At 40.7% G+C, this 26769-nt stretch overlaps 1 protein-coding gene across 4 annotated transcripts in view; it reads left to right on the forward strand.

Annotated features, from left to right (window-relative positions):
- The first annotated feature begins 7316 nt into the window (after positions 1-7316).
- Positions 7317-26769, forward strand: part of LOC114545680 (semaphorin-7A) — a 49422-nt gene continuing 29969 nt past the window's right edge. For 2 of the 4 annotated variants that reach the window (XR_003690930.1, XM_028564157.1), the window contains exons 1-12: positions 7317-7784; positions 10438-10571; positions 11203-11271; positions 11368-11466; positions 12333-12441; positions 12893-12997; positions 13134-13276; positions 15497-15675; positions 16533-16635; positions 17344-17530; positions 24097-24212; positions 25937-26076. Coding sequence is in view for 3 of the 4 variants with exons in the window: in XM_028564157.1 (XP_028419958.1) it covers positions 7685-7784; positions 10438-10571; positions 11203-11271; positions 11368-11466; positions 12333-12441; positions 12893-12997; positions 13134-13276; positions 15497-15675; positions 16533-16635; positions 17344-17530; positions 24097-24212; positions 25937-26076 (1484 nt within the window). In the remaining variant the exon portion in view is untranslated. The remainder of the gene's footprint in view (positions 7785-10437; positions 10572-11202; positions 11272-11367; positions 11467-12332; positions 12442-12892; positions 12998-13133; positions 13277-15496; positions 15676-16532; positions 16636-17343; positions 17531-24096; positions 24213-25936; positions 26077-26769) is intronic. The other 2 variants (XM_028564281.1, XM_028564363.1) reach the window with 2 other exon arrangements.

Below are 26769 nucleotides of genomic sequence, written 5' to 3' on the forward strand. Positions count from 1 at the left end.
ACTTGCATGACAGATTTTCATGAAAATATATGATATGAGATCAGGGTCTTGTCTAAAACAAGAGACTCTTTTAAAAAAAAGTAGGTTTCAGCTCCCCTCCACACTAATAATTTCTGTACAGTCAAAGTTGTTGATGATTCATTTTCTGTTGACTAATGCAGTAAAAAAAAAGTCTTTCTTGTTTTAGACAAGACCCTGATCTCTCATCTCAACCACGATTTCAAGCTTAAAAGGGTTACTACCGTTTTTTTTCAACCTGGACCCTATTTAGGGCCCGAGCGCCGACAGCGGCGAAGGCCCTATTGAAACTGAAGGAATTATTATTATTCTTTATAGAGCAAATTAATCGCCTTTTTGGGGGGCTTAACATACTGCCAAACTCACCAAAATTGGTGGTCGCATCAAGACTGGTGTAAATTTATGTATTTAAGGGTTTCGGGAATTTATTTTTTATTTTTATTTAACCTTTATTTAACCAGGTTAGTCTCATTGAGATACAAAATCTCTTTTTCAAGAGAGACCTGGCCAAGATAGCAGAACAAGTATGTTACATAAAACAACAATTTGCAATCACAAAACAATCACAAAAGAGGCAAAGACATCTCAAGTGCATTTCAATTAAATAAAAGTACCATTAGTTAAAACATTTACACGTGTGGATGGACTCATGTTCTATGGTTTTAACATAACCTTTAAAATCGTTTAAGGAAATTAGACACTGTAGTTTGAGTGTTTTCTGTAGGTCATTCCAAGTAGAAGGAGCAGCAAACATGAAAACCTTTTTAAACATCTCTGAATGAAATAGTGTTCTGGGACCGTAAACCATAAGTACTCTGTGTAAAAGAAAGAAATTCAGATATGTAACATGGCAGCCTGCCTAAAATGCCTTTGTATATGAACATATAAAGGTGAGTAAGCCGGCGAATAAGCGCTCAAATATGGTTCGCTAGCGCCCCCTACAAAATAAAATTGAGCCCTTGCAGTACCTTTAACGTAGAATAACGAAACTTGGTTAGGCTACACATATGTAGCATGTCAAGACGTACAAAAAACTTTTAAAAAAACTACTTTAACGAACTCCTCCTAGAGATTTCATCAACCAACTTCAAATTGGATCTGTACCATCTTAAGATGTTAAAGATGAAAAGTTATTAAAAGAAAAACTTTTCGTCATAGGGCATGGCTGTGGCGGGCCGGCCATTTTGTGGTTTTGCCATCAAAACAGGAAGTGGGTGTAACTTCAGTGTACATTGTCCAATTGGCAAAACTTTTCAGGATTCATAAGAGTCCAACCCTGGCGACAACTACAGGCCAATATTGGCTCAAAGTCATAGTGCCCCATAGTGGCAAGAAGAAGTAGGCCTGAAAGTCAAGGTGCTAGACTAAAAGTGGTTACACACCAACCAGACGGCCGACCCTCGGCAGAAAAACCAGTGGAAATGATGCGTCCCCAAGGTCCAAAAAACTGCCTCAGGACACACTGAGGCGACACTGACATGAGAAACGTAATACGTCTCCATAGCGGCAGGCGGCACTACTCTGTATTGTTGCCCAAGAAAAGACAACCGGCAGCTGATTGGACGAACGCGTCACATTTGGAAATTCAAAGCCAGACTGTCATGGCGGCCGTTCAGAATACGATCTCATATTGTACTAAAATAGTTCACTGAAACATGTTTCTGAAAACATTTTAAGAGAGAAATAGGCCGTGCAGTTGCTGAATCTGTCTTCATTTCAGCTCAACAAAGGTCAGTTTAAAAGATTTCGTCAGATTTTGAGAGACTCTAGTCACCTCATTCCACTCGCCATTTCCAGGTGAGTCCCGACTGCCCTGCCTCCGACTGAGCACTTCAGGTCGGCCAAAATGAAGGCCGACAGCCAACCCAGACTGACGACGGCACGGGACACACCGAACAGACTCGAGTCACTGACCTCGCCAGACTCCCCAACGGCCGATTATCGGACCTGTGTGACCCAGGCTTTAAACGAATGAAGCATTTTCTTTTTTTCCAAATTCTTTCTTGTTTTTGTTTCCTGGCCCGCATCTCTACTCTCATTAACTTTGTTTCCACTACTGGCAAGCAGCTGTTTTCAGTTTAAAAAAAGAAGATCAGCTAAACCCACTGTACACTACCTGCTAAACACCAAACAGCAGACAGTTAGCCACTTGCTGGTGAATAGGGCTGGGTATCGTCGATACTGATAACAATACCAATACCATGGCTTTGATACCTGTTCCTTTACAATACTTTTTTCGATACCAATTTGATCAAAACAAAAAGAAATTACAACATTACACATTACGGCACAAATCTTTTAATTTATTTTTCAGCTCCTAGTACGAGCCCCGTCTCTGTGCATAACATATAGCTTTTCCTGCATGTCTCTACAACGTGTAACGTTAGACAGCCAATCACAAGCATTACTAGATCTTGGTAGAAGCATGCTGCGTGTTCATTGGCTCACTGTCACTGATGAGATTTACTCTTTAGGTATTGAAATTGGGTATTGAATGTCTAGGCATTTTTCGATAATTTTGAGGCAATTCGGTTGGTGCCTAAAAAGTATTGAATTTGGTACCCAGCCTTGCTGGTGAACATAGTGGAGCCTTTAGCAGCCAAAGAGCCAGCTATTTTTCTCAGGAGTTGGTGGAGACTGACCACAGAGGTGAAATTACAGTGACCAGGGGTCTCATTTATAAACGTGGCATACTCACAAAACGGGCCTGAAAATGTGCGTACGCCACTTCCCACGCAAAGGTTGTGATTTATAAAAAACAAACTTGATGAGAGAATGTGTGGTCCTCCGTGCAAACTCTGACCCATTTGGGAGACAAAGGGAATTGGCACACAGATGGTGAGGTGGTGAACTGAAGTCAGACTGCAGAAAGTAAATGTGGAAATAACGATAACTTGCCAACCCACAAATGCAGGTAAAAATTAACTTTGGCAGGTAACATTGTAAAGTTACTAGCCGATGTGGCTGGTGATGAATGAAGCGCATAACACTGCGTCTGTTTGATTTGTCAGGCTGCAGAAATGTTGCGACAAATCAGTGTTGCCAGATTGGTCTGTTTTTAACCGCCAAGAGATTTGGGCGGTTTTGTGTGTGGCTTTTAAACATATCCTTTATCTGGCAACACTGCTTGTAGTAATACGCCTACATTTCCCATGAACACTATGTCGTGACGTGTCCTACAACCGTTGGCTACGAGGCTAGCGTGGGTGGTATCGATTACGAGCTACGCTGAAACGCAGAATACGAACGGAACGGTGCGAAACAAACCAGAGGAGTTGAAATTTAAGTACAGTTAGTTAGGGAATTAAAAAACAACATGTGGCTGGTGCAAAATCTGATTGACTGGTAACTTTAAAAATCTACTAGCCATGATGGCTAGTTAATTTCATTTAATTTCATTTAATTTAAAGCTGTGACAGTGACTATTGGACTTAAAATTAATGATAACTCTCTGCGTCTGCCAGAGGCAACTGTTGGCTAACATGTTCGCCATGTCATTGGTGTGTTTTTAACTTGTTACGCTGACCAAAAGTGCAGTCAGTTAATGCAGCTTTAAATAACAACATAGATTTTTGTTCAAAAGGAGTGACTCAGTCACCCAACTCAACACCCTGTCACACTCTTTCACCTTCAACAGAGAAAAATACAGTATTCCCCCTGATCCTGGAGATACATGACATGCCTGACAAGCCATTGGCTTTGTTATATTAATATATAAATATGGCTGCCCTCAGGCCAAAGTGGCTCTTAACAGAAGCCTTATGTCGCTCCAGATTAAAGCATTATAACACCCCAGGGTCCGTTTTTTTTTTTGCTTTTGTGTGGGTGGTCAAATATCTTCTCATGTGAATAAAAATAAATGAGCTACCATTTAACCTGACTTAGCATTATTTGTCAGTGTGTTGAAAAAACAGCAAACTGTTTAATATATATTTTATACTAGGATTCTTGAGGAAGTTTACACTGTAGGCTTCTCTCTGAAATTACAGATACAGTCATAGGCATAATTTACAGGGGGGATGGGGGGTTACAACCGCCGCAATAATCGAAACTGGCCAGTGCAACCCCCCAACAAAAACCTATTATAATTTCCTTTATATAAATAAAGACATTTGCACCATAACTTGATGCAGAAAAGGCACAAATTGTTGCAGAAAAAGTCCCCAGAAAGCAGGAAATGAAGTGTTTGATATGCTCAAAATTTCAATTTTGTTCAGAGTGGAGATCTCGAGCCCCACAATGTTGAACCCAAAGATACGTCCTTGGATACAGTACAGAGTCAGTTTTGCAGTTGTCACATTAAAAACATTTAATCTGTCAGAATATCTATAATATTGACATACTAACATGCTACAACATGTGGGTATGTGAACGTGTAGACATGATGACGAGATGACAGTATCAGTGGTCTGTCTTACTGGGACTACATTGATTTTTTGGGCATTTCCTTGTCATGCGTTGACTTCATACCGAGGGCCATTTTGGACGAGAAATATAAAAATCTACTCAACCAGCTTTATTAGTTTCTTTGATGTGTGGCATGGCAATAGGGGACTGTTCTTTAGATTTCATGTTCATTTTGTACAGTGGTTGTACAGTATGAGTAGGAGCTCTAGTAGTAGTAAGTGGATCAGTGGTTAGCACTGCTTCTCACAGCAAGTAGGCAAAGCCAAGTCCAATCCCTGGTCTGGCCAGAGTCCGATCCCCGGTACAGGCAGGACCTTTCTGTGTGTAGGTTTCCTCCCACCACAAAGACATGCATTCTAGATGAAAATTAGCTGACTGGCTAACACTGGAGCATTTACAGAAATGTTGATTAAGGTGCATTGTTAATAAATAAATCTTACATTTTACTCGTATTAAATTATATACATGTGTTTTTGCTGCAAAGAAACAACTCAATAGAATTATAATAATATAGGCTAAGATTTTTTTGTTGGGAGTCACATTCACTCCAACAATCATCCCCCTACTCACAGACACATGCTCACACATGAAGTGATTTAGATGTCAGTACCTTCCAAATCTTTAATGAAGAGGACCTGAATGAGGAGCCAGAGGAGAAGCAGCAGGATGACGCCTTCGATCATTCCCTTACAGCAGAAAGAGATGACAAGCTGCCACACAGGATGGTTGGGGTCTTCCTCTTCAGTTGGATGAGGCATCATCGGTTGTGGGTCTGTGGGAAGTTGGTGGCCAACTTTCAATATCACCTTGGAAATGTGTTTATATAAATAAAAACCTTAACCTTGCAGAGCTTTGATACAGTTTGTTTGTAAAGCCGATGAGCCTGGACTTTAAGTTTGCTCCACAGTTGGATGCTGGGTTAATATCAAATCAAAACTAAAGAATGTAAAATGTACATGGAGGACCAGAAAGCTAAAAAGATTAGTGAGACACAGACATAGTTTATTAGGAAACTTATCACTCGCTGGATCCCTTTCTATTTCTATTTTTGCCTCATTGGTTGGAGGGTAATAGTTTGCCTTGTATCCCTGTTTAGAGGCCTTGGACTTTAAAAAAAAAGATACGTGTTGTGAAGTGGTGAGTTCAGTCTCCATATTGCAAATTCTTACTTGAGTAATAGTGTCTAAAATGTTGTACACCACAGGACTAGAAATTGACAAAAAAAACATTGTCTCTTATTCAGAGTTGATTTGCAGGAATGCAGTCAGAGGAAAAGACATTAGCAGATAAAACATTTGACTCACATGTGTTGCGCATCATCACTCCTCATCAGAGTCAGCATCCATTGGCTCTTGTACTGCTGCCAGATGAAATCCTTACAGCATGAGTAACACTAATTACTCATACAATACACTCCTTCTGCTCTTTTCCCCGGGTGGCATCCTTCCTTTGTGTGTCGTGAGTATGAGTTGAGGTAGCTCAGCCACCTCAGCCACCTGCTCTGACTATCAGCTGCAGTCAGCTTTCTGCATGTGTGCTGCAGCAGCATTTACAGTATAGCTGGCCAACGTCCAGTCAAAACTGCAGTCAGCTTTCCTCTTTCAGCCAAAGACACAGACAAGTGTAAACTCTCTTGTCCATGTTCAGCCCGGGTTCAGCCCCTAGGGGAAGTGGGAATCTTTAGAAAAACACAGTTCCTTTTTCGACAAGAGTGATTTAAGCCTGTAACATCTTGATTTCATGGCAGTAATAATAACACTCTTTCAGCCCAAAAGCGGTCCTTATAATAATATATTATATTATGGCTGATTGTGTGATTGTTTTACCAATAGGCAATCCTATAGCTCATCTGATTTGAGACAATGTGAATATCTTGACCATTTTATAAAAAAAGTCTACATTTCAAGTTTCTATTGAGAACAGTAAATGGTGTGTTTAAGTGATGTGGGACATCCACCTACCACCTGATATGAATCTACCTTAGCAGTTTAGTTTAGGAGATTTGTATGATTCTTTCTCCTGTCTTAAAATGGTATAAACCACTTATTAAAAGGTTTGGTTGCATGTAAGTCACAATAACACATGGTCAGCTAGGCTAGGCTAGTTTGTAGTGAGGTAATATTTAGTTTTGACTATCCTTCATTGTTAAATATCTTCACATGAATGGTTCCAGTCAGCAATGAACCCACACTACCATCTGCTGGAGGTTTAGGCAGTCTACAGCAAATGCATTGATTTACATTTAAGTTTAGGCTAAATAAGTCAAAGGTGACAGACTCTTTGATGTCCATGACGATTGGCCTGCTTGAGGAGCAGAGGCTGCAAAAGTCATCTTCATACTGTAAATCACAAACTGACCAGAGACCAGCATCACTTGTCACTGGAGCCTAATAATGACACAATATTTATTTCATTGTCTTGTTTTTATTTGTTTCACCTGCAACAGAAATATATTGCATATATTTAAGCACACTTGATAAACAATTGCACAGTCTGTGTCTATCTCTCCTCTCCAACCACAAAGCTGCAGTACCAGAGGCTGAACGTTCAGGATTGCAATCCTAGGACAAACAGATAGCGGATGGCAGTAGATCAGCCCGTAGGGAGTTTGGTCGGGAACCGGAGATTTGCTGGTTCAAGTCCCCTGTCTCAATTTGAGCATGTATAGGACCTGAGCATTTGTGTGTGTTTCAGGCCTATGTTTATTGTACTGTGTACAATAATAAAAAAAATAAAACAAGTATAAATGATTATTAAACCTTTAAAACTAAAATAATTTGGACAAAAGTAGTAGGCTATTTGGGTGGAATAAACCTTTCAAACTATGTGGACAGAAAGTATAATTTGGGTGGAATGAACCTTTTAAACTCTTAAGTAGGCTACTAGTCTCCGGTCCTGCAGGAACATTCTCTTGTCCTCTCGATGCCATTTTCCATCCATCCACCAGATAGCCTCAGACTTTCCTTCACTTCCCCATCACCTGACTGCCCCTCCTGTGTTCCCACTTTCCTCTGGAGTTGCCTGCACATTCACTTTTCCCTGCTTCTCTTGTGGACAGCTTTAGTTTGGACTGGTTGGATTTAGGCCTACTCATCCAATCTGAGCTTTTTTTTTTTTATCCGTTGCCCCGTTTACATTCGGGTCTTTAATTCCCTCGTTTCCCTGCGCACACCCGCCGTGACACACAACATAATTGGGCTTGTGCTATTTAAAAAAGCTCGGCACTTCTTCATGTCAGACTGATGACACCAGACACACAATGGCACTCTTACATTTAACGGTGTATTTACTATTGTCATGCCTCGACAGTTTGTCAGAGGCCAACTCAACGCAACCGAGGATGACAATCACAGAGAAAGGTATGACATTTCGCTTTTTTTTTTTTTTTACTTCGAAACATGACATTGTTGTTTAAATTGCGGTGATGTAAGCTATAATAACCCTACATGTTGTGAAAAGAAGACAACTGAAATGGTTTAGCTTATAATGTTTGAGGAGTATGAAGAGTTTTTCCCAGTTAATTTGAACACAAACAAAAGTAGATCAAGACTGTCGTGCTTAGTTTGAAAACAAAACTAAAACGTAACAGAGCTGCTGCATTGCGACTATATCAGGCTATAATCACTGAAGTGCTCCTCTGGAACAGACATCAGCGTTTTGGCTGTTCAGGCGTGAGGATGGAGAAAAAGCGTGTCCCAAAGGAATTATTATTGTGATAGGAAACTGTCGGACATATTGATAGAAGAAGTAGGCCTACATGAATATACGACGCTGAACTTGGCTTCACATTCGCTCCGGTTCTCCTTGAGTTTCGATTCCACTTTAAAAAAAATGCCTGTTTCAGCCATTGGGTGGCAGTGTTTATCGCAAAATCGAGCCATTCTGCATCAGGGCAGATTTATATTTTATATATTATATATATATATATATATATATATATATATATATATATATATATATATATATATATATATATATATATATATATATATACATCATGACACTTGTTGTTGCTGGATCTGTCTGAATAAAAGCCAACAATCTTGTATATTATATTTAAAAAGTCAAACATTCTCATGACCAGTAGCCTACCACACTGTGAGGTGTAAATGTCCATATCTACTGTGGAATTATGGAGATAATCCAGCTCAAAAATAGACATTTTGAAAATTATATTGCAACAATTGCTGACTTTGCACTGCCCCCAAATGGCCAAATATGCTTGTCCGTTGAATTTCTCACCTGATTCAAATACTACAGAACCTAATGTTTCCAGTGATGCCCCATATGTCCATATCTACTATGGAATTATGGAGAAAATCCAGCTCAAAAAAAGACATTTTGACAATTATATTGCACCAGATGCTGACTTTGCACTGCCCCCAAATGGCCAAATATGCTTGTCCATTGGATTTCTCACCTGATTCACCTACTACAGTTACTAATGTTTCCAATGAAGCCCTATATTTCCATATCTACTGTAGAATTATGGAGATAATCCAGCTCAAAAATAGACGTTTTGACAATTATATTGCCACAATTGCTGATTTTGCACTGCCCCCTAATGGCGTGCTGTTTCCTCATTAAAAAGGTTTTGAATTAACTATTTTTGATAAGCATAAAAGTTTAAGTTACTTAAAGATATACATGTGTTGTCTTTAAAAAAGGTATAATACTTTTACTTTAAGAAAGGCAAAAGTAATGACATGGTTATCACCAGTTACGCTGTATGAATATTAGTGCGTTCATGTGGCTGGGAAGTCAGCAATTGTTGCAATGTAATTGAGTCTGGTATGGCTGCAGGCTGGAGCTCTCCGTCTCCTGGCTCCCGTCTCATGCCCTCCCAGATGGTGCTGTCCCCGAGCTTTGACTTTTCAAAATAAAAGCTTGCATCTGGTCTCCTATGTTTTCGTACTTTGGTGTTTTGGATGTTTTTTAACTAAACAGTACGGTAATCATGCTAATGAATACAATTATTTTTCAGCAGATGTCTTAGTTAAAACACGATGGAGCTAGCAAAGGCGTTTTGTTTTTATATAGGCTATGTGCGGGCGGGTTTTATCCAGTTTGGGAAATCCCACGGTCTCTACAAAGTTCAAATTGTCTGGCTGACTAAACAAGGAGTGACTAGAAATCCTATCTGTTTTTTTTTTTTTGTATTTCAAGATTGAATTGCTCCACAATATGAATACAGATTGATTATCACTTATTTGTTGGTAACCGTTGTTGTATAATCACAATATTACACTTGAGGAGGCCTATCCTACAGTTCAGTGATGCGCCTTTCGGACCTCGAAATTAAACCCTCTCATGTAATATGGCTTTAACAAACGTCAACATTTAAGCTGATGCAGTTTTAAATGTTTTATGATTTCAGAAAGGAGGAGGTTAACCAATATTTTATATTAATCCATAAATGCAGCTTTCAAAGAAATTCCACCACATTGGGGACATCGCTGTCTGTGCAAGAGCTTATGCAATAGAGATATTTCAGTCTGGACAGACAGTATACAGTACAGCAGTGGTTCCCAACCTGGGGTCCGGGCACCCCCAGGGGGGGCGGCAAAGATCTCAGGGGGGGCGCGAGTCTTTATCTGGTTTGAGGTTGAGGTAAAAAAAGAAATATTTGCACGTTAAACAAATTATGGTAATACACTAGCATATATAATGTATACAAAAGTCTGTATGAAAACTATATATTTTGTTGTATCCTCGTTTTTCCTGCCGCCACGGCATCACTATTTTATGAATGAAACATGGCGGAGAAACGTAACAGTGCTGATAACTGCTCTGTATCAAAAAGGAAAGTAAGGCTTTATCTCGAGAGTTACCTCAACTTTGGTTTAGGGGGGGGCTCAGCTTTTCTTAGACATGAGTAGGGGGGGCGCCAAGGAAAAAAGGTTGGGAACCACTGCAGTACAGTATATAGTTCAGTTGAGTACAATCAATGACAATTTGACCTTTTGCATTGCACACCCAATGTTTCTCATTATTATTTTTGTTTTATTGTAGAGACTTCAATAAAAAGGATACCTTTACCTGGACACCATGCACCTGTCGGGATTGTTCTGGAAAGACAGCCAGACTCTGTCATAGCTGCTGGACAAACACACCTGTATGCATTCCACTTTCAAAATCCTCAGAAGGTAGTGAACATTTCTGAGAGTGTTTTTTGTAGATTACATAACTCAGGCCTTAATGCTATAACACACAACTTTTTTATACAAATGGATGTCCATTATACATTGAAGCCAATGCCAAATTAGTTGATACAAAGCTAATTAATCCTATCAGCTCCACAAAACTCTCTCTGCATTTCTCAGTATGGCTGTTTACTAAATTATTTGGTCCGGCGACTTTCGCGCGCAGCAACTCGAGTGATGCGTTTTACGTCACTGCTGTGAAAGGACAATAGCAGCGCTCAGCTTTGGAGATGAAGACGACATAAAAATCACAAGATACTTATCTCTTCTGAAGAGTCCATCATGCTTTTTTAATCCTCCATGTCCTCCTTGATTTGACGGGTTAAACATTACTAGCAACTTCGTGGAGGAGCCGCGGTGGGGGTGGTGCACGGTCACGGATCACGGAAGGCTTGTATCGTGTGGGTGCGCCGACAGTGTTGTTGTCATTACTTAGAATTCCTCATGGGGGGCGACTGAAACTACACACTACAGCTTTAAATAAATATCTAGAATCTGCTATCAAATAACAGATAGCATGTCTGTATAAGTGATGTGGATATAATCATAGTCCTGCTTTTCTTTCTCTTCACAGACTCCTGAGGAAATAAGCGTATTGTGGACAGAATGCATCGACAAAGGGGCTCCCCAAAGAGTGAAAGCGGTAAAAGAACATTAATTAAAAGCAAAATTCCAAGCATGTGGTATGTTGGACAGATCTGATTGAAATATCACAAACATTCTTGCTCTTATGATCTAGAATTGCAACTATAACATCACTGTGGTCCACAAGAAGTTAGAGGACAACCAGGTCTTTCTGTGTGGAACCAACGGCCAAGAAACAGTCTGCTGTGACATGGTACGACACTACAGTTTGTTTGTTTTTGTTTTGTTTGTTTTTTACCACTGACCTGACGGAGCACCACGACCGGCAGCTCACGGTGCTCTGTATCCAGCGCACAGTCCCCTATTCTGGGGTAACTAGATCACCAACTACCGCTGACCTAACGAGCATCGACGACGAGTTTTCTTCCAAGAGACAATGTGATTGGTGGGTAGGATATGGACCAGGGGACTGACAGCGACATAACCAATCCCATTGTGACAGACACCCCACTTAGCACCAATTGCAATGTTTAATTTTAAATGAATGTAGCCTACTGGCAGTCTGGCACACGTGGGTGCTCAGTGGGTGCTCGGTATTTTACGTGGGTGCTCAAGCTCCGGAGCACCCACGGTATCGGCGCCTATGCATTTAACAATTATTTATTAAACAATAAATATTGAAGTTAAATAATAATATATAATTAATACATTATAGCTATCTATATCTATGTGGCTATCTGCTATCTGTGGTTTGGAATGAAAGGGAAAAACAGGACAGAATAACACGGCGGATATCGCTCATATAATTTTTTTACGACGTATTTAAGGCAGCAGGCATGTGTTGCTTAGGAGGCCGCCTTAGCTGCTAAGTGTTGCGGGCAAACCTGCAGATAATTACTGGAAATGTTACTGAGAATGGAAGGAATACGCCTGTTTTGCTGTAAAATTGGAATATATTGGAAATAAACACCGGTGGTGCTCCCTAGCCACTTCTTCTTCTGTGTATTTGAAACAAACCACCGATGCTGTTGGAAGAACAACACTTTCTGCGTATTCAAGTTTTTCAATCATATTTGTACTACCGGGTGTGGGGATAATGAGATCTGTGTTTTCCTGTAGGATTTAGCAGAGCAGTCACCCATGTGCATTCCCTCTGAAAAAACGGACAACATAAAAAAAAACATAAATGAATTTGTCATAAAGGAAGGCGAACCGTCTGCCCTTGTGGGTGAGTTTTTTTTTTTTTTTTTACACATAGGATTGTTTTCTATTCTGATAAATCTCTGCTTTTTAATTTAACAGTTTGTCATAATGGCTTCGGACTTTTTTATTCCTCATTCATGCATTCGTCTTCCCTACTTGTCCAGGAAAGGTGTTTGCCTTCTTAAGCACCACTAACCTGCTTTACTCAGCTCAAATCTTTTTTTAATGATTTTGTCCCACCTACCATTACTACCATTACTTATAAAAATATAGCCCTGGTACTTCCTGCTTGTACGTAATATTAACTCCAGACTCCAGTTTCTCCCACTGGCATCACCGCCAGAACAGACATAGCTTAGAAGTAAGCAGTTTTTCATACAGGAGAAACTGGCATCTGGAATATCAAAGGTGAACTGATGCCGGCTGCAAACCAAAGCACAGCGATGCTGCTATAATGTCCTGAACATTCTTTGTAGAATCAGGAGATAGTGATCTCTTCATTACATACTCTGGATCTCAAGATTTAGTTGGCATCTACAAGTTTGGGAAAAACCGAATTGCACCGACAAGACAAGATAAAGGTATTTGCATGGAGATATTGTATATTGGTTTTCTGTAAGGACTTGAGACGTTTCATTAGTTAAATGATGTTCACTTAAACATGTATATGTGCTAAGGCTATAGAGATGAATATTTACATATTTGTTTTGTCTTTAGAGCAGCACTATGTGGGTTTGGTGCCCATAAGACGGGGAGACAACTCCATACAGAGCAAAGTGTATGCCTTCTATAAGGAGGAAAACAGAGACACAGGCTTTAACAGTAAAATGTGGCTCCCTTTTGTGACCCGGGTTTGCATGGTAAGGCCTACATAATTAATTTGAATGTGTTTAGCTAGACTAACAACAAATTTTTATCATCAGATATGTGCACAAAGAAGCTGCTCGTAAACAAAAAGTGTAACATATTGTAGCAACCCAGGGGACTTGAAAGCCCAATTCACAATAAAAATAGGTAACTCAGAGACAGTTAGCTTTAACATAAAGTGTTCTTTAATAACTTACGTCAGGAAAAGACAGAGAGATTTTTTTTTATTACAGAAATGGAATCCTTTTCATTAATAACATATAACAATAACATATTATTGATTTGTAATAGCCCATATTTCATTTCAATTTCGCAATGAAATACTGTAAAACGTATTTCAACCAGACCACCGTCTCAGATATCCTCAGTGTCAAACACAATAATGCATGTAGTCTTTAACTTATACACGGGGAAAATGCACTATCTGGCATTTGTTCTAGTCTTATAATGTACACGTTAGGGTTGAGCGATGTCCCCTAAATTGGCAGTTGACGATGGTTACAGTAAAACATCGTGATGGACGATGATATCGTCGACGGGGCTGGGGGGAGCTTTACATAAATATTTTTTTCTACTACTATGGGCCAACAGTTAACATTTAAAGGCACTCTGTAAATGGTGCCCTGCTGGTAGGCTTTACAACTTGACATACTTTCACTTAAGTACGGTGCAGTAAAGTCAATCACATGTCCGAGATCTGTGTAACGACAGTACAGTGGGACGTTTGCCTTCAACAGAGCGACTGTAATAACATAACATACCATCATTACTGAGTTTAAACTACATTCATGGTTATGTTTGCACTGAATAACGCATTCAATAAACAGAAACATAACTCTTGCAGCACACATGAACAGATGCGCAATATTAGCTCACACATAAAATAGCACCCTCGTGAATTAGCCTGTTGCTAACGTACATTCATAAATCCTGCATAACATCGTCCCGTACCTACAGGACCTCAGACTTACTTATTGATGCACGCATAGAGTAGTGTCAACAAACTTAGTCCAATGAGGGGAGAAAGGAAAGTGTGATAGCGTTCCACGTTAAGGCTTTTTTCTCTGTCACTCGAGACCGCTGTGTCCAACGTTACTAGAAGGTAGAGCGAGCTACAACTGACAGGGAGAGAGAGAGATTGTATCACTACAGCCAATCAGCAGTCTGCTCAAAGTGATGGTCTTTTTTACAAATAGGTTGCACGTAAAGGGGGGAAAAAGTAGCTTCCACTTAAGGAGCCCTATGTCCTGTCTTTGTGTCTTTGCTAGTTTAAGACCGACGCACTTGTCAATTTCCAATCCAGCGCCCGCAACTAGGATTAGTGTGTTTGACGGGGGGGGGGGACATCACGATGGTGGCTCTCCATCGTGATGTCGGCTTTCCATCGTGATGTCGGCCAGCCAACACGATGGATGATGATCATCGTCCATAAAAACACCTGGGTGTTCAGTCGTCTCGTGTGTTGAACCGTGGAAATAAATAGACAAACAATTTTGGAATGTTGTCGGGTAGCCTATGCACTGAATATTCCGCCACAATGCTGACACCACCTGTCAGCATTGTATAACTGACAGGTGTTTCAAAAATATCTGGGAACTTTTACGGAGCTCTGAATGGCAGAGGATAGCTACAGATTTATTTATATTTAAGATGTATTGGTGGTATTTACCTCAAATGCAAGGTGACTTCTTCGGACTTGCGAGTGCTGTCAAATTGATCGTATGCGGTTTGCTCACATAGCCTAGTGGTGTGGTGGTGAAGTGCAGTCATGCTGCGTTCATGAGAGTAGGGAATAGCTCAGGTCTATGTCCCGTAGTAGCCTATATTTTACATTTTAATTTAACGTCTTTAATGGTAAGACACCGCACAGGGATGGATAATGAGCGTTGTTTAAGATTAAATTACAATGCCACATATGGCAGACACCTTCAGATATGAGAAACCCCCTCAGATTTTTGACTTTGTTGCTTTCATGGGAGCCAGTCCTCACTGGCTGCAGGTGTGACTAGTGCCATGTGCCAAGTGGCTGCAGCACTTGAACAGGTAGATAGACTCCCTCTATCACCTCCCCCAATCTGAGCCTATGGACCCGCCCCCTGTACCGGATTGGCTAGTCTGTTTCCCCCTGGTTTGCTACAATATCTATTACATATAAGTCATTCTATATGCATTATGAAGGAGTGATTGGTCCTTTGGCTGTGCGTTGATTCTAGGAAGATCGTGGTGGTATCAAGAACCATTTGCGGTACAGCTGGACGTCCCAGATGAATGCCAGGCTCTTCTGCGGAGACCCTGACAGCAGACAACATTTCTCTGAGCTGGTGGATGTGGCTACTGTACATGCAGACCAATGGCAAAATACCAGGGTTTATGCACTCTTCAGAAATGAATGGTACGACTCCATTATCATTTATGTATTCACAAAAGGGTAGAAAGGATACCGTAAAGTTTTACTCAAGTAAAACGCTGCTATTTTTCAATAGGGATACACCGAATCCAGATTTTTAGGGTTGCCGAATCTGAAACCGAATACCGAATCCTACTCCTATCCTCAGTCCATTAACACAGTAAACACATTAATGAAGTAAACCACGTCCACAGCATTTTGGCTGCTGTCTGTAGATTCCTTCATGCACAACTCGTATTCTTTCGGATGTTTCATACGCAAATGTTTTAACAGCAGCAATGTTGGGTATTGTTTAGGGTCCTTGCCACCACGAGACAAATCGGCATTGCAAATTGAACATGTGGCTCGACTTGAATCGCCTTCTTTTGACTGAAAGCACTGCCAAACAACACTTTTTCTGCTCACGAGTTCCATTTTCACTTTCTCACAGCCTACTGCATTAAACGGTCCACCTACATAAACAACTTCCAGTAATCAACTGCGGCGCCATTACATCGACCAGCGTAAGTGCATAGTGCAAGCGTAGGGTTCGGTTCGGTGAAAAAAATTTCTAAGGTTTGGCAGAAACCAAACCTTGTCAAAAAGCCCAATATTCGGCCGAATCCGAAGCTGAATCCTGGATTCGGTGCATCGCTGTTTTTCAAGTTTTAATAAAGTAATGATCTAAAACATTGAGTACAGTATAAGTACACAAATATAGTCATAAGTTGAGCATTAGCCTTTTCAAATGTTACTTTTCCAAAAAATTGCAAACTTGACTGGTGATCAATTTTGGCAAAGTTTGGACTGTTTCACAACTCTGTGTACACCAGCTGACGACCTCTGTCTGTGTCTCTCTTCAGGGGTATGAGTGCTGTGTGTGTCTACACGATACAAGATATTGAAAACATCTTCACAACCTCCACATTTAAAGGCAAAGACAATCAGCCCGGGAGGCCTAGACAGGTAGGTGTCATGCAAATTGATCTGAGGTGTAAAATAACAACTACTGTATAACACATTGTCTTTTCACAAAATGATTCCTGGCATTGTTATGCTATCTTTCAAACCATGTGCTTGAATGTAGTTACAAAGTAAAATTAATTACATACTGTAGGTATATAATTATTAACTCTGAGTGTAGCTTTTAAGTATTTCGCATTATTATTGTTCTCTTTTTTTGTATTTTAAGGTCACTATTTATAGAAATTCCCACTTTTACACCTCCAGTGGTAGCATCAGAAAAGATACAGGCAGCAATGAATGCTGCTACCCCATTCCATCCTTGGTTTTAATGTTAGTGTGAAGCTAAATTTGATGTATGTAGCCATGAAATGCATATTTAGAGGGTTCTTCTTTTGAAACAATACACCCAGAAACATTAAAAGGTAAGCCAGACACAGGGTTTTTCCAACAACTCCTGGAGCTAACAATAGCTTCTTTAGCAAGTTAGCTACAGCTGATGAAATTTGATGTCATTCCAGCTGACAAAACCGATTCTCGCAGAATTGAGAAGCCTGCTTTTGTCTCCCTCTGTCTGAAATCAAAAGTTATTACATTATTATTGTAAAGTGCATGTGTGCAGTGCAGTGCAGAAACGGAAAGCTTGTCCGGCATTGACAACAGTAACTGAACCATCACAACACAAACCAAAATGTATGCTTTTTTCATCAGTGTGTTGCAGACAGCACAAAGATTCCTTTAGACGCTCTGAAGATGATCATTGAGAATTCTGAGATGGAGGAATGGGTCCGGCCCGTTAACAACTCTGGCCCACTTCTATTTAATCACCACAGTTACACTCACATCTACGTTGACAGTTCCCAGAACAATCACCCCACCGTCCTGTTCCTGTCTCTAAGTGAGTATGAAGTAATATCAAGGACAGTTAATACTAAGAATAGTGTACTGAACATTGGAGGGTCATATCGAAACACACGCACACAAGTTCCTTTAAATAGTTTGCCATACTGGGAGGAAAAGAATTTAAAGGTGCTGACAAAGGAGGTAGCAGTTTATTTAAACATTCACATTCACAACATAACACAAACACATATGGACCTAACATATTTCAAAAAATACAAGTAAAAACGGTTTTGGATGGCAGGGCACCTTTAAACAACATATTGCTTGACATTTATAATATATATAAGTGACCACCACTTATAATCAGCATGAACAGTAGAGTTTAACAAAGTAGCTGAGAGTGCAGCAGCTCTGAATACTAGTTTCAAGTACCTGGTTGGAAAAAAAGGCATGCAGGCGCTCACAGCCTGATTCAGCCAAGTCCTATTTAGCTTAGACTTTGAATAGCACTGTGGAGGAGTTGGAGAGAGCAGAATTGATCACCTTGGGCCATTGTGGGTGTTCGGTGTGACTTATTGAGAGGTCAAACCCAAAGGTTTTATGCATGATCCCATCACGGGCAGCATGGTGGCCCAATGGTTAGCACTGTAACCTCACAGCAAGAAGGTTATGTGTTCGAATCCAGGGCCTTTCTGTGTGGAGTTTGCATGTTCTCCCCATGTTTGCGTGGGTCGGGTGCTCCGGTTTCCCCCACCATCAAAAACATGTACTAGGTTCTCCAGGCAGTGCCCTTGATTAAGGAGTTGGTCCCCGGGCGCTGTCATTGGCTGCCCACTGCATCCCTTGAGGGATGGGTTAAATGCAGAGAATGAATTTCGCTACATGTACGTGTATGTGACAAATAAAGTACCTTTAAAAATCACCTTTAGGCTTACTGTAAAGATGATATGTTACACTGAATGCTTCCTGGAAAAGGTTGCCACTTAAGAAAAAGTGGCAACAGGAAGCATTCAGTGTAAAATATCCAGTTCAATTTAGTCACTAGATTGAAATTGGCTTGGCCTCCTAAAAGCTAGCTGCATAGCAGAAAAGGAGGAAGGTTCTCTTTGGTTGTTCTTTAGGCCCGTAGCCAGGCCAGTGGAAGGAGTGGGGAATCTTTTTTTCAAAAAGTGGAACTTTTTGCAGTTTTTCCCTCATTTTGTATTTAACTATGAGCTTCAAATACTTCATTTTGATGTTCTTGGCCTCATAGAATTTTGCTATGAGTGCATAAAGTTAGTTGCGTGGATTGTTTATACATTAGTTATATGTTACATTGTTACATGTCACGAGCCAACACATTCACAGAAATTGTGCTTTTTACAAGAATAGGGCTCTGGTTTGTTTAGGTAATTTTAATTATTTGTGGGGGTATTCAAATTATTGGCAGTAAAAAAAAGACAATGGACTTAAACTATCAACCTTTGACAGTGAATGGGGTTGGCGGTCTTTGGAACCACCCAACCCTCCTGTCTACAGGCCTATCTGGAGATCAGTTAGAGTGATGACTATCTCCAGATAGTCTGAGGAGGACCAGGGGTCTCATTTATAAAACTGTGTGTAGGATCCTAACCAAAAGTGTAATTATGCCCAAAAGCCAAAAATGGCACACGCCAAAAATCGCACATTTTTATCTATTCTAAAGGTCCCTTGATTTCTTTTTGTCCCATTATTCTTATCAACGTGGAAAAGTGGATCGGCTTGCTTGGTGCTTTTGTCAACTTGGCTTTGACGAGGGGGCGGAGAATTCGCATCAGGTGTGTGCTTGGCCATCAAGTGGTATTTCAGACTGGACGTGCTGCGATGATAGCTCAGTTCACAATGACAAAACACACAGATCACTTTGGTCTTGTCAATGGAACCATTTGGTAACTTTTTAAAAGTAAACTTTCCATTCAGAATCTTATTGGCATCCATTTCGGCGTCTCGCGCTCACCATCCACTCAAAACGTAACGTTAGCCTCCTGCTCTTTGGCCGGCTCGCAAGCCCAAACAAGAGTGTGCGGCGTGCCTGTTGTTTTGTTTCCCGTCTAGCTAGATCCGGTGTGGTGTTGTAGTTTTTCTAACGTTGCTAGTTGTTGTAACAGCATGTAAAAAAAACCACAAAGTTTGCTGGGCCAAAAAGAAGGTTAATCTTGCAATAAAAAAACGTATGCCGTTAAAATGGGTTTGCGTTAACGCCAGCACTAGTGCATATGCGCATCTGTAAGCAATGTTCCTTTTATAAATCACAGATTACCATAAAGTGTCCGTATGTGAATCAGCCTCTTATCCCACCCTGTACACACCCATTTTAACCATAAATCGTCAATGCAAAGCAACTTATAGACAGTGATAGAAATAGATACATCTCCGGTAAAGATGCCGCCACTATGTGTGTCTCGCCGCTTACCTCTGCTTTGATTATTGTTGATTTGTCTGTTTCTACTGTTTGTCACTCGAAATGTGTCACCGCTGCTGGTGTATGACCGCCTGACTCTTAAATGGCACGGCACTTAAATGGTTACATCCTATTTGGCAAATAGGAGCTTTTCTGTCATGATTGGTGACCTCTCCTCGTCAGCTGCTCCTCTCTCTTGTGGGGTACCCCAGGGTTACATCTAGACGTGCACATATTACTCCCGTTCTCCACACTCTACATTGGTTCCCTGTGCGTTTTAAAATAGATTTTAAGATTTTATTGTTTACTTTCAAGGCCTTAAGTGGTCTGTATTTGTCTGAAATTTTAACTTTGCGGGAGAACAACCGGTCATTGCGTTCTTCAAATCAGCGAGTTTTAGAAGTGCCATGGTCAAGGTATAAACGGTGGGGTGATCAGGCTTTTGCAGTTGCTGGCCCGAGACTCTGGAACAAGTTACCCCCTGATATTCACACTATTACAGATGTAGCTCTTTTTAGGTCCAAACTCAAAACTTATCTGTTTCGTCTGGCCTTTAATACGTAGCAGTGGTGTGGCAATTTCATTCTTTTGTTTCTTTGTAACCTTTTCTGATTTTACTGTTTTCTATGTGCATTCTTTCTATTGTATGATATGTGTTTCTGATGTTAAGCACTTTGGATACCTGCTGGTTGTTGTAAAGTGCTATATAAATACATTTTGATTGATTGATTATGAATTCTGATTAGTATGTTAATGACCTGCCAGTTGTTTTTTCGTTATGCAGAATCATGCAGACTGGCGGAGAAAAAGTAAAAAAACTTCTCAGACGTTCACGAATTGCTGAAAATTGAATTATGATTTTGGCCTGTTCTTGCACAGTGTAGGGAAACCTGATCTATAGACTATGTCTATTAAAGGGATACTTCACTGATTTAGCATTAAGCTTTGTATCAGTAGAAACACGGTAGTATTTTCCCTCCCTCATGTCCCGCTGAGATGAGAGATCTCTGTATTGTGGGTCTGGAAAAAATCCTCCGATGACGGAAAACAACGATTTTTGAGTCATTGGAAGATTTTTTGCCAATGGACTACAATGGACTACAGCCAGTAGTAGGAGCTACAACCCGCTCATAGAGGACTGTCGTCTTTATCAGAATCAGAAATACTTTAATAATTCCAGGGGGAAATTATTTTAACTTGCCGAAGCAAAATGAGTGTCAACCATCTTGAAGCTTCGCTGAACAGGCTCCGTCTTTTCAGCAGAAAACTTTTACAACAATTATGTGCATTGCCACCTGTTCCATCAAACCTGCTTGCAAGTGTCCGCTCATTAGACAACAAACTGGACTACATCCAACTTCAACGAAACTCCCAACGCAAGTTCAGAGACTGCTGTGTTTTTGTTGTTGTGGAAACATGGCTGAACAACAGTGTACTGGACTATCCAGCTACCAGGCCTGCTGCTCTGTCACCGGGTAAGACTAGTGGAGGTGGGCTGTGTTAACATGGACTGGTGCAGAAATGGGGTGCTTGTATCCAACTAACTGCTAACTGCTGGTGGAGTTTGTGACTGTTAACATTTTTCTTGATTGCTTTGACCTGCTTAAAGAAACTGGGATCCACTCGGTTTTCATCATCACTGTCTCAGCAGAGCAGAAATGCAAATGTGTTAACCATTTCTCATTGGATTGATACATGTTCCCCACCCTTTTACAGAACAGTTAACATGGACGTCATTCAAGCAGTCCAAACTCCATTGTTTTAGCTATGGTAACCAAACAGAAACCATCTGTTCGTAACTTTTAGAAACTACCTACATCAGTATGAAATCACTGAAGCATCTGTTTGGTACTCCTTCACAAAAATCTTCAATTAGCAATGAGTCTGCAGGCCTTAATAAAGGTGCAGCGTCTGTGTTGTTCTTTGCTAACATGGATGGAAGAGGTCAAAGGCAGATGAGAGTGAGAGGAGGAGGTAGAGGGGTCTGAGGAAGAGGAGTCCAAGTGCGAGGTGGAGGTATAGTTGGAAGGGCTCAGGTTTCTGATGAAATTCGGGCAACTGTTATTGATCACGTTATCAATCATGGCCTTTCACTTAGAGAAGCTGGACAAAGAGTCCAAACTGTTCTGAACAGAAACACTGTTGCATCCATTGTCAGAATTTTTCGACAGGAAAACAGGTATGCCCCATTCTATCTGATCCCACCGGAGGAGAGAGGGCTGTTGAGGCCTGGCATGCCACTCTTCGTCATTATCTGGGACAATGTGGCATTCTACCACTCTCACCTTGTCAATGATTGGTTTGCAGTACACCCTCGGGTGATGATGCAGTTCCTTCCAGCATATAGCCCATTTTTGAATCCCATAGAGGAGTACTTCAGTGCTTGGAGGTGGAAGGTTTATGATCAGCGTCCCTATGAGCAGATGCCCAAGAAATAGGTGCAGAGAAATGTCAAGGTTGGATAAGGCATGCAAGAAGATTTTTCCCTCGGTGCATTGCAAGCGAGGATATCGAATGTGATGTGGATCGGGCCTGTGATGTGGATGAGGCCATGTGGCCCCATCGTCAAGACAGAAGAGACTTAATATCAATAGTGGCTATTTCTTATACTCTACAGTAATGTTTACTTTACTGTAATAGATTTTATTTTTATTTTCTTAATTTCTTATATTAGATTTCATTTTGGTTTACATGTATTTTGTGTAATATTTCAGTTTTCAGCCACAGTTTGAAAATAAGAATCAATGGAATCAATAAAATTTGCATCAAAGCTTTTCTGATTATGGGTCAAATTCTTTGCAAGAAGGCAAATTTGACAACAAATGTCACTGGCATGAAAGCTACGTACAGAAATAGGCTAGAATGACAAGCAATGGTGCACTGAGTGCTGTATTTTGTATTTTGTTGTCCACTGTGTAATGGTTGATTGGAAGAGCTCATACACTTGTTTGCAAGTTGTGTTGTTTGACAGCGGAATTAGCTTTTGTTGCATATGTTAAATGTTTTGGCACGGTTAGAGCCTTTTGCAAACAAAATGTGTCATTTTGACCATGAGTGCCACTGTTTCGGCCTGTGTGTTAACTGTTTTGAAAAATGTGGAATTTGAGTTGACTGCTGCGTCAAAGCAATTAAGAAAAACTGTAAATGCCGACCATTCTACATTCCACGCAAATTTACGGCTGTGTTTATACTCGGTGTTTACAGCCCACCAAACACTAATGCTAGTATGCGTTAGCTGAACTTTAAGGAGCCTATAATGTGTGTGCACTAAATGTAGCGTGTTTCGTATGTCGTTTTTATATAATGTCGTTTTTATATATTTTAAATGTGTAACACCACTTGAGCCACGGTGAAACGTTGTTTCGTGTATATATGGTTGAAATGACAATAAAACACACTTGAGTTGACTGTCTGTCTGTCCGTAAATGGCTTGGGAGTGAACTCTAAAGCAGCAAAGCAAGTGCATTTTGGGATTTGGTGTCTTTCATCCACATGAGCCAAAAACACATTTTCTGGCTTTTCTTGGCCTAGAAGCTACCAATTTCTAAAAACAAAATCACAGTTCTACTACATAAGTGACCCAATTTAAATATATATTCATCTATCTATCTATCTATATATATGAGATACAATTTTAAATATTAAGAACAAATGGAACAATTATCACTCAATACAAGCGCAAATCTTCATGATAATGTGGATGATATGGAGTGAAAAAATGTGCGTGAGGCATCAATACTTAATATTATTATACTAAAATATTACGAGTACTAGGTATTCCCACATTTACTTTCTGCAGTCTGACTTCAGTTCACCACCTCACCATCTGCGTCGCCTATTCCCATTGTCTCCCAAATGTGCATACGCATGGGTCAGAATTTGCGTGGAGGACCCACATTCCCTCATCAAGTTTTTATTTTTTTATAAATCACAACCTTTGCGTGGGAAGTGGCGTTCGCACATTTTCAGCCCCGTTTTGTGCATACGCCACGTTTATAAATGAGACCCCTGGCCTTTGGTTATGGTTTGAGTTTTTTTTTGTAATTTCCCAAAAACAGAAACACATTTTGTGAAAAATTAGAAATGTGTTATTATTTTATACTGTTTCTATTGTTTTTTTATGAGTGGGTTGGTTTTAGGTGTGTTTTATACAGGGTTGGGTATTTAGTCATACTCATGTGCATCTGTCTGTCTTCAAACAGATAATGGAGGAATTCACAAGGTGATGGAGAGTAAAAGTCAGACCTTTGTCATTGCTGAGTACCGACCTTTCAACCACGGAGCCCAAGTCCTCCACATGGTCCTGCACGCTTCCTCTGTGAGTAACATAGCGCTGCCTACACAGCTATTTCCCTGCACCATGCGCATGTGCAAATCCCAACAAAGATGGAGCAGAAGTGAGATGCCTCACTCTGTAGCTAAAACAGAGAGCTCAACACACAGGGTGAAAAGAGCAGCTGCAGCAATGTGCAGTACAACAAAAATATGGTGTTTTTTGAAAATTAAACCACATAAACCTATTCTGCTACAACCTCAAAATACAGTTAAAGCTGCAAGCAGCGTTGGACGGGACCTCGCACCTCTGCGCGCGTTGGGGTTACTGGCGGATGCCGCTCCTTGCGACCGTGCATTTACGCGGCACTCAGACACTGCAAATCGTCACAAATGAAAAGGGAACTCCCTGCTGAGTTCAATGATACCTCACACAAGACTCTACGTCCTACAGTTTATTAGCTGTGAAAGGGGGGCATAGCCAAAGTATAGGGGTCGGGGCAAACCTTTACCAATAAATAAAAGGAAGTCTCTGCTGAGTTCATTGATACCTCACATAAGACTCTACCTTAAACGGGTCACCAGTTATGAAAGGGGGCATGGCTTAAGTATAGGGGGGCGGGCCACACCATCACCAATGAATAAGGAACTTTGTGCTGAGTTCAATGAAACCTCACACAAGACTCTACCTTAAACGGTTCAAATGTTATGAAAGGGGCATGTCCTGATTAAGTGGGCGTGGTTAAAGTATAGGGGGCGACTCAGTATAACATGTAGACCACACATAAGTTTCATGTAAATCGGATGATGTTTGTCATATAAGGCTGATTTCCTGTTGCCAGAGAGGGGCGCTATGACCAAAAGTCAATATTGGCCTGTGTATGTCCTCAGGCCTGGACTTGTTGATTGTGGGAAATTTCAAGCAGATATGACAATGTACACTGTAGTTACAGCCATTTTCTTGTTCATCGCTAGACACTATAAATGGCCACCACACTATGCCCACGCCGTTTGACGAAAAGTTTTTTTTGTAATACCTTTTCATCTTTAAGGTGTTGAGATGGTACAGACCAAATGTGAAGTCCATCGGATGAAATCTCTAGGAGGAGTTTGTTTAAGTATAGCACCTTGGATTTTAGGCCTCCTTCCTGCTGCCACTGGGGGGGCGCTATGACTTTGAGTCAATTTTGTCCGGTAAAATCTCTAGGAGGAGTTTGTTAAAGTACGACATGTGGAAATGGCCAAAATCGCTCTAATTTCAAACTTTCAATTCAAAATGGCGGACTTCCTGTTGGGTTTAGGGTATGGCTCCAATTAGCTTTTTTGTACGTCTTGAGATGCTACATATGTGTACCAAGTTCTGTTTGTCTACGTTAAAAGTACTGCAGGGGCTCAATTATTTATTTTTAGGGGGCGCTAGTGAACCATTTTTGTGCACCTATTCCCAAAACCCTTAAAATACGTACATTTTCACCAGACTTGATGCGACCGGCAATTTTGGTGAGTTTTTGAGTATGTTAAGCCCCTCAAAAAGGCGATTAATTTGCCGGATTAAGAATAATAATTCCTTCAGTTTCAATAGGGCCTTCACCGTTGTCAGCGCTCGGGCCCTAATTATGAACCTGAAAATGAGCATAATATGAGCACTTTAAAGGAAAATGGTAGTGCTTCTTAAGGGTTAGGGTTAGTCTAAAATTTTCCGAGAATATTGGTGTTTTAATAAAAAGATCAAAAATGTCCCAGTACAATTAAAACTGTGTATCATTGCAGAGGAAGCTGTATGTGAACTCGAGAAGTGAACTGGTCCAACTGGATGTGGCAAACTGTGCCCAGTATGGAAACAGCTGTGGGGATTGTGTCTTGGCCAGAGATCCCTACTGTGGCTGGAACGGCACCCACTGCACCCCTGGGTAAGACCACCCGTCTGTACCTGGAGACATATAATCTACATATCCAAACATACATTTTCATTTCATCCAGAGATTACATATAACCTTAGCTTAAAAGGTGCTCTGTGGGGTTTTCTTGTAAACTAACTAAAGCTATGCATACATTCACTCTTTCTTTTGTTTGCTTGAGGTCTAACAAACAAACATTTGCATTTATTTTTACCTTTTTACCTATTTTAACCTTTAGGCCACCACTGGTGGCCTAAAGGTTAAAGAAGTGAGCTTGGGACCGGGGACCGGGAGGTCTCTGGTTCAATCCCTGGCAGGGGACTGGCAGGACAAAATATGGGTGGGGAAAGTGAAAGAGCAGTGCCTTGTCCCTCCCTTGTTTCCACCACTGAGGTGCCCTTGAGCAAGGCCCTTAACCCCAACCGCTCCAGTGGAGCTCCTCAGTGGCCAGCAGATCAGACTGTGGTTGTACTGGGCAGCTTCCAGGTATGAATGTGTAACTGTGTGAATGTGACAGGTCGTCGTTGCAAATTAGTTGCAAATGAGAATTTGTTCTCTATCGACTTACCTGGATAAATAAAGGTTAAAAAAATGTTAAATTTAAAAGTCCCCCTTAACCCTACTTACCAGGAAGTGATGTAAGTGAAGAATGGTAGTTGTTACCAGATTTGTTAAATACTGGTGTGGATATATAAGTAAAGTACA

Source organism: Perca flavescens, chromosome 1 (assembly GCF_004354835.1).
Source record: "Perca flavescens isolate YP-PL-M2 chromosome 1, PFLA_1.0, whole genome shotgun sequence".
In the NCBI taxonomy this organism is placed as follows: Eukaryota; Metazoa; Chordata; class Actinopteri; order Perciformes; family Percidae; genus Perca; species Perca flavescens.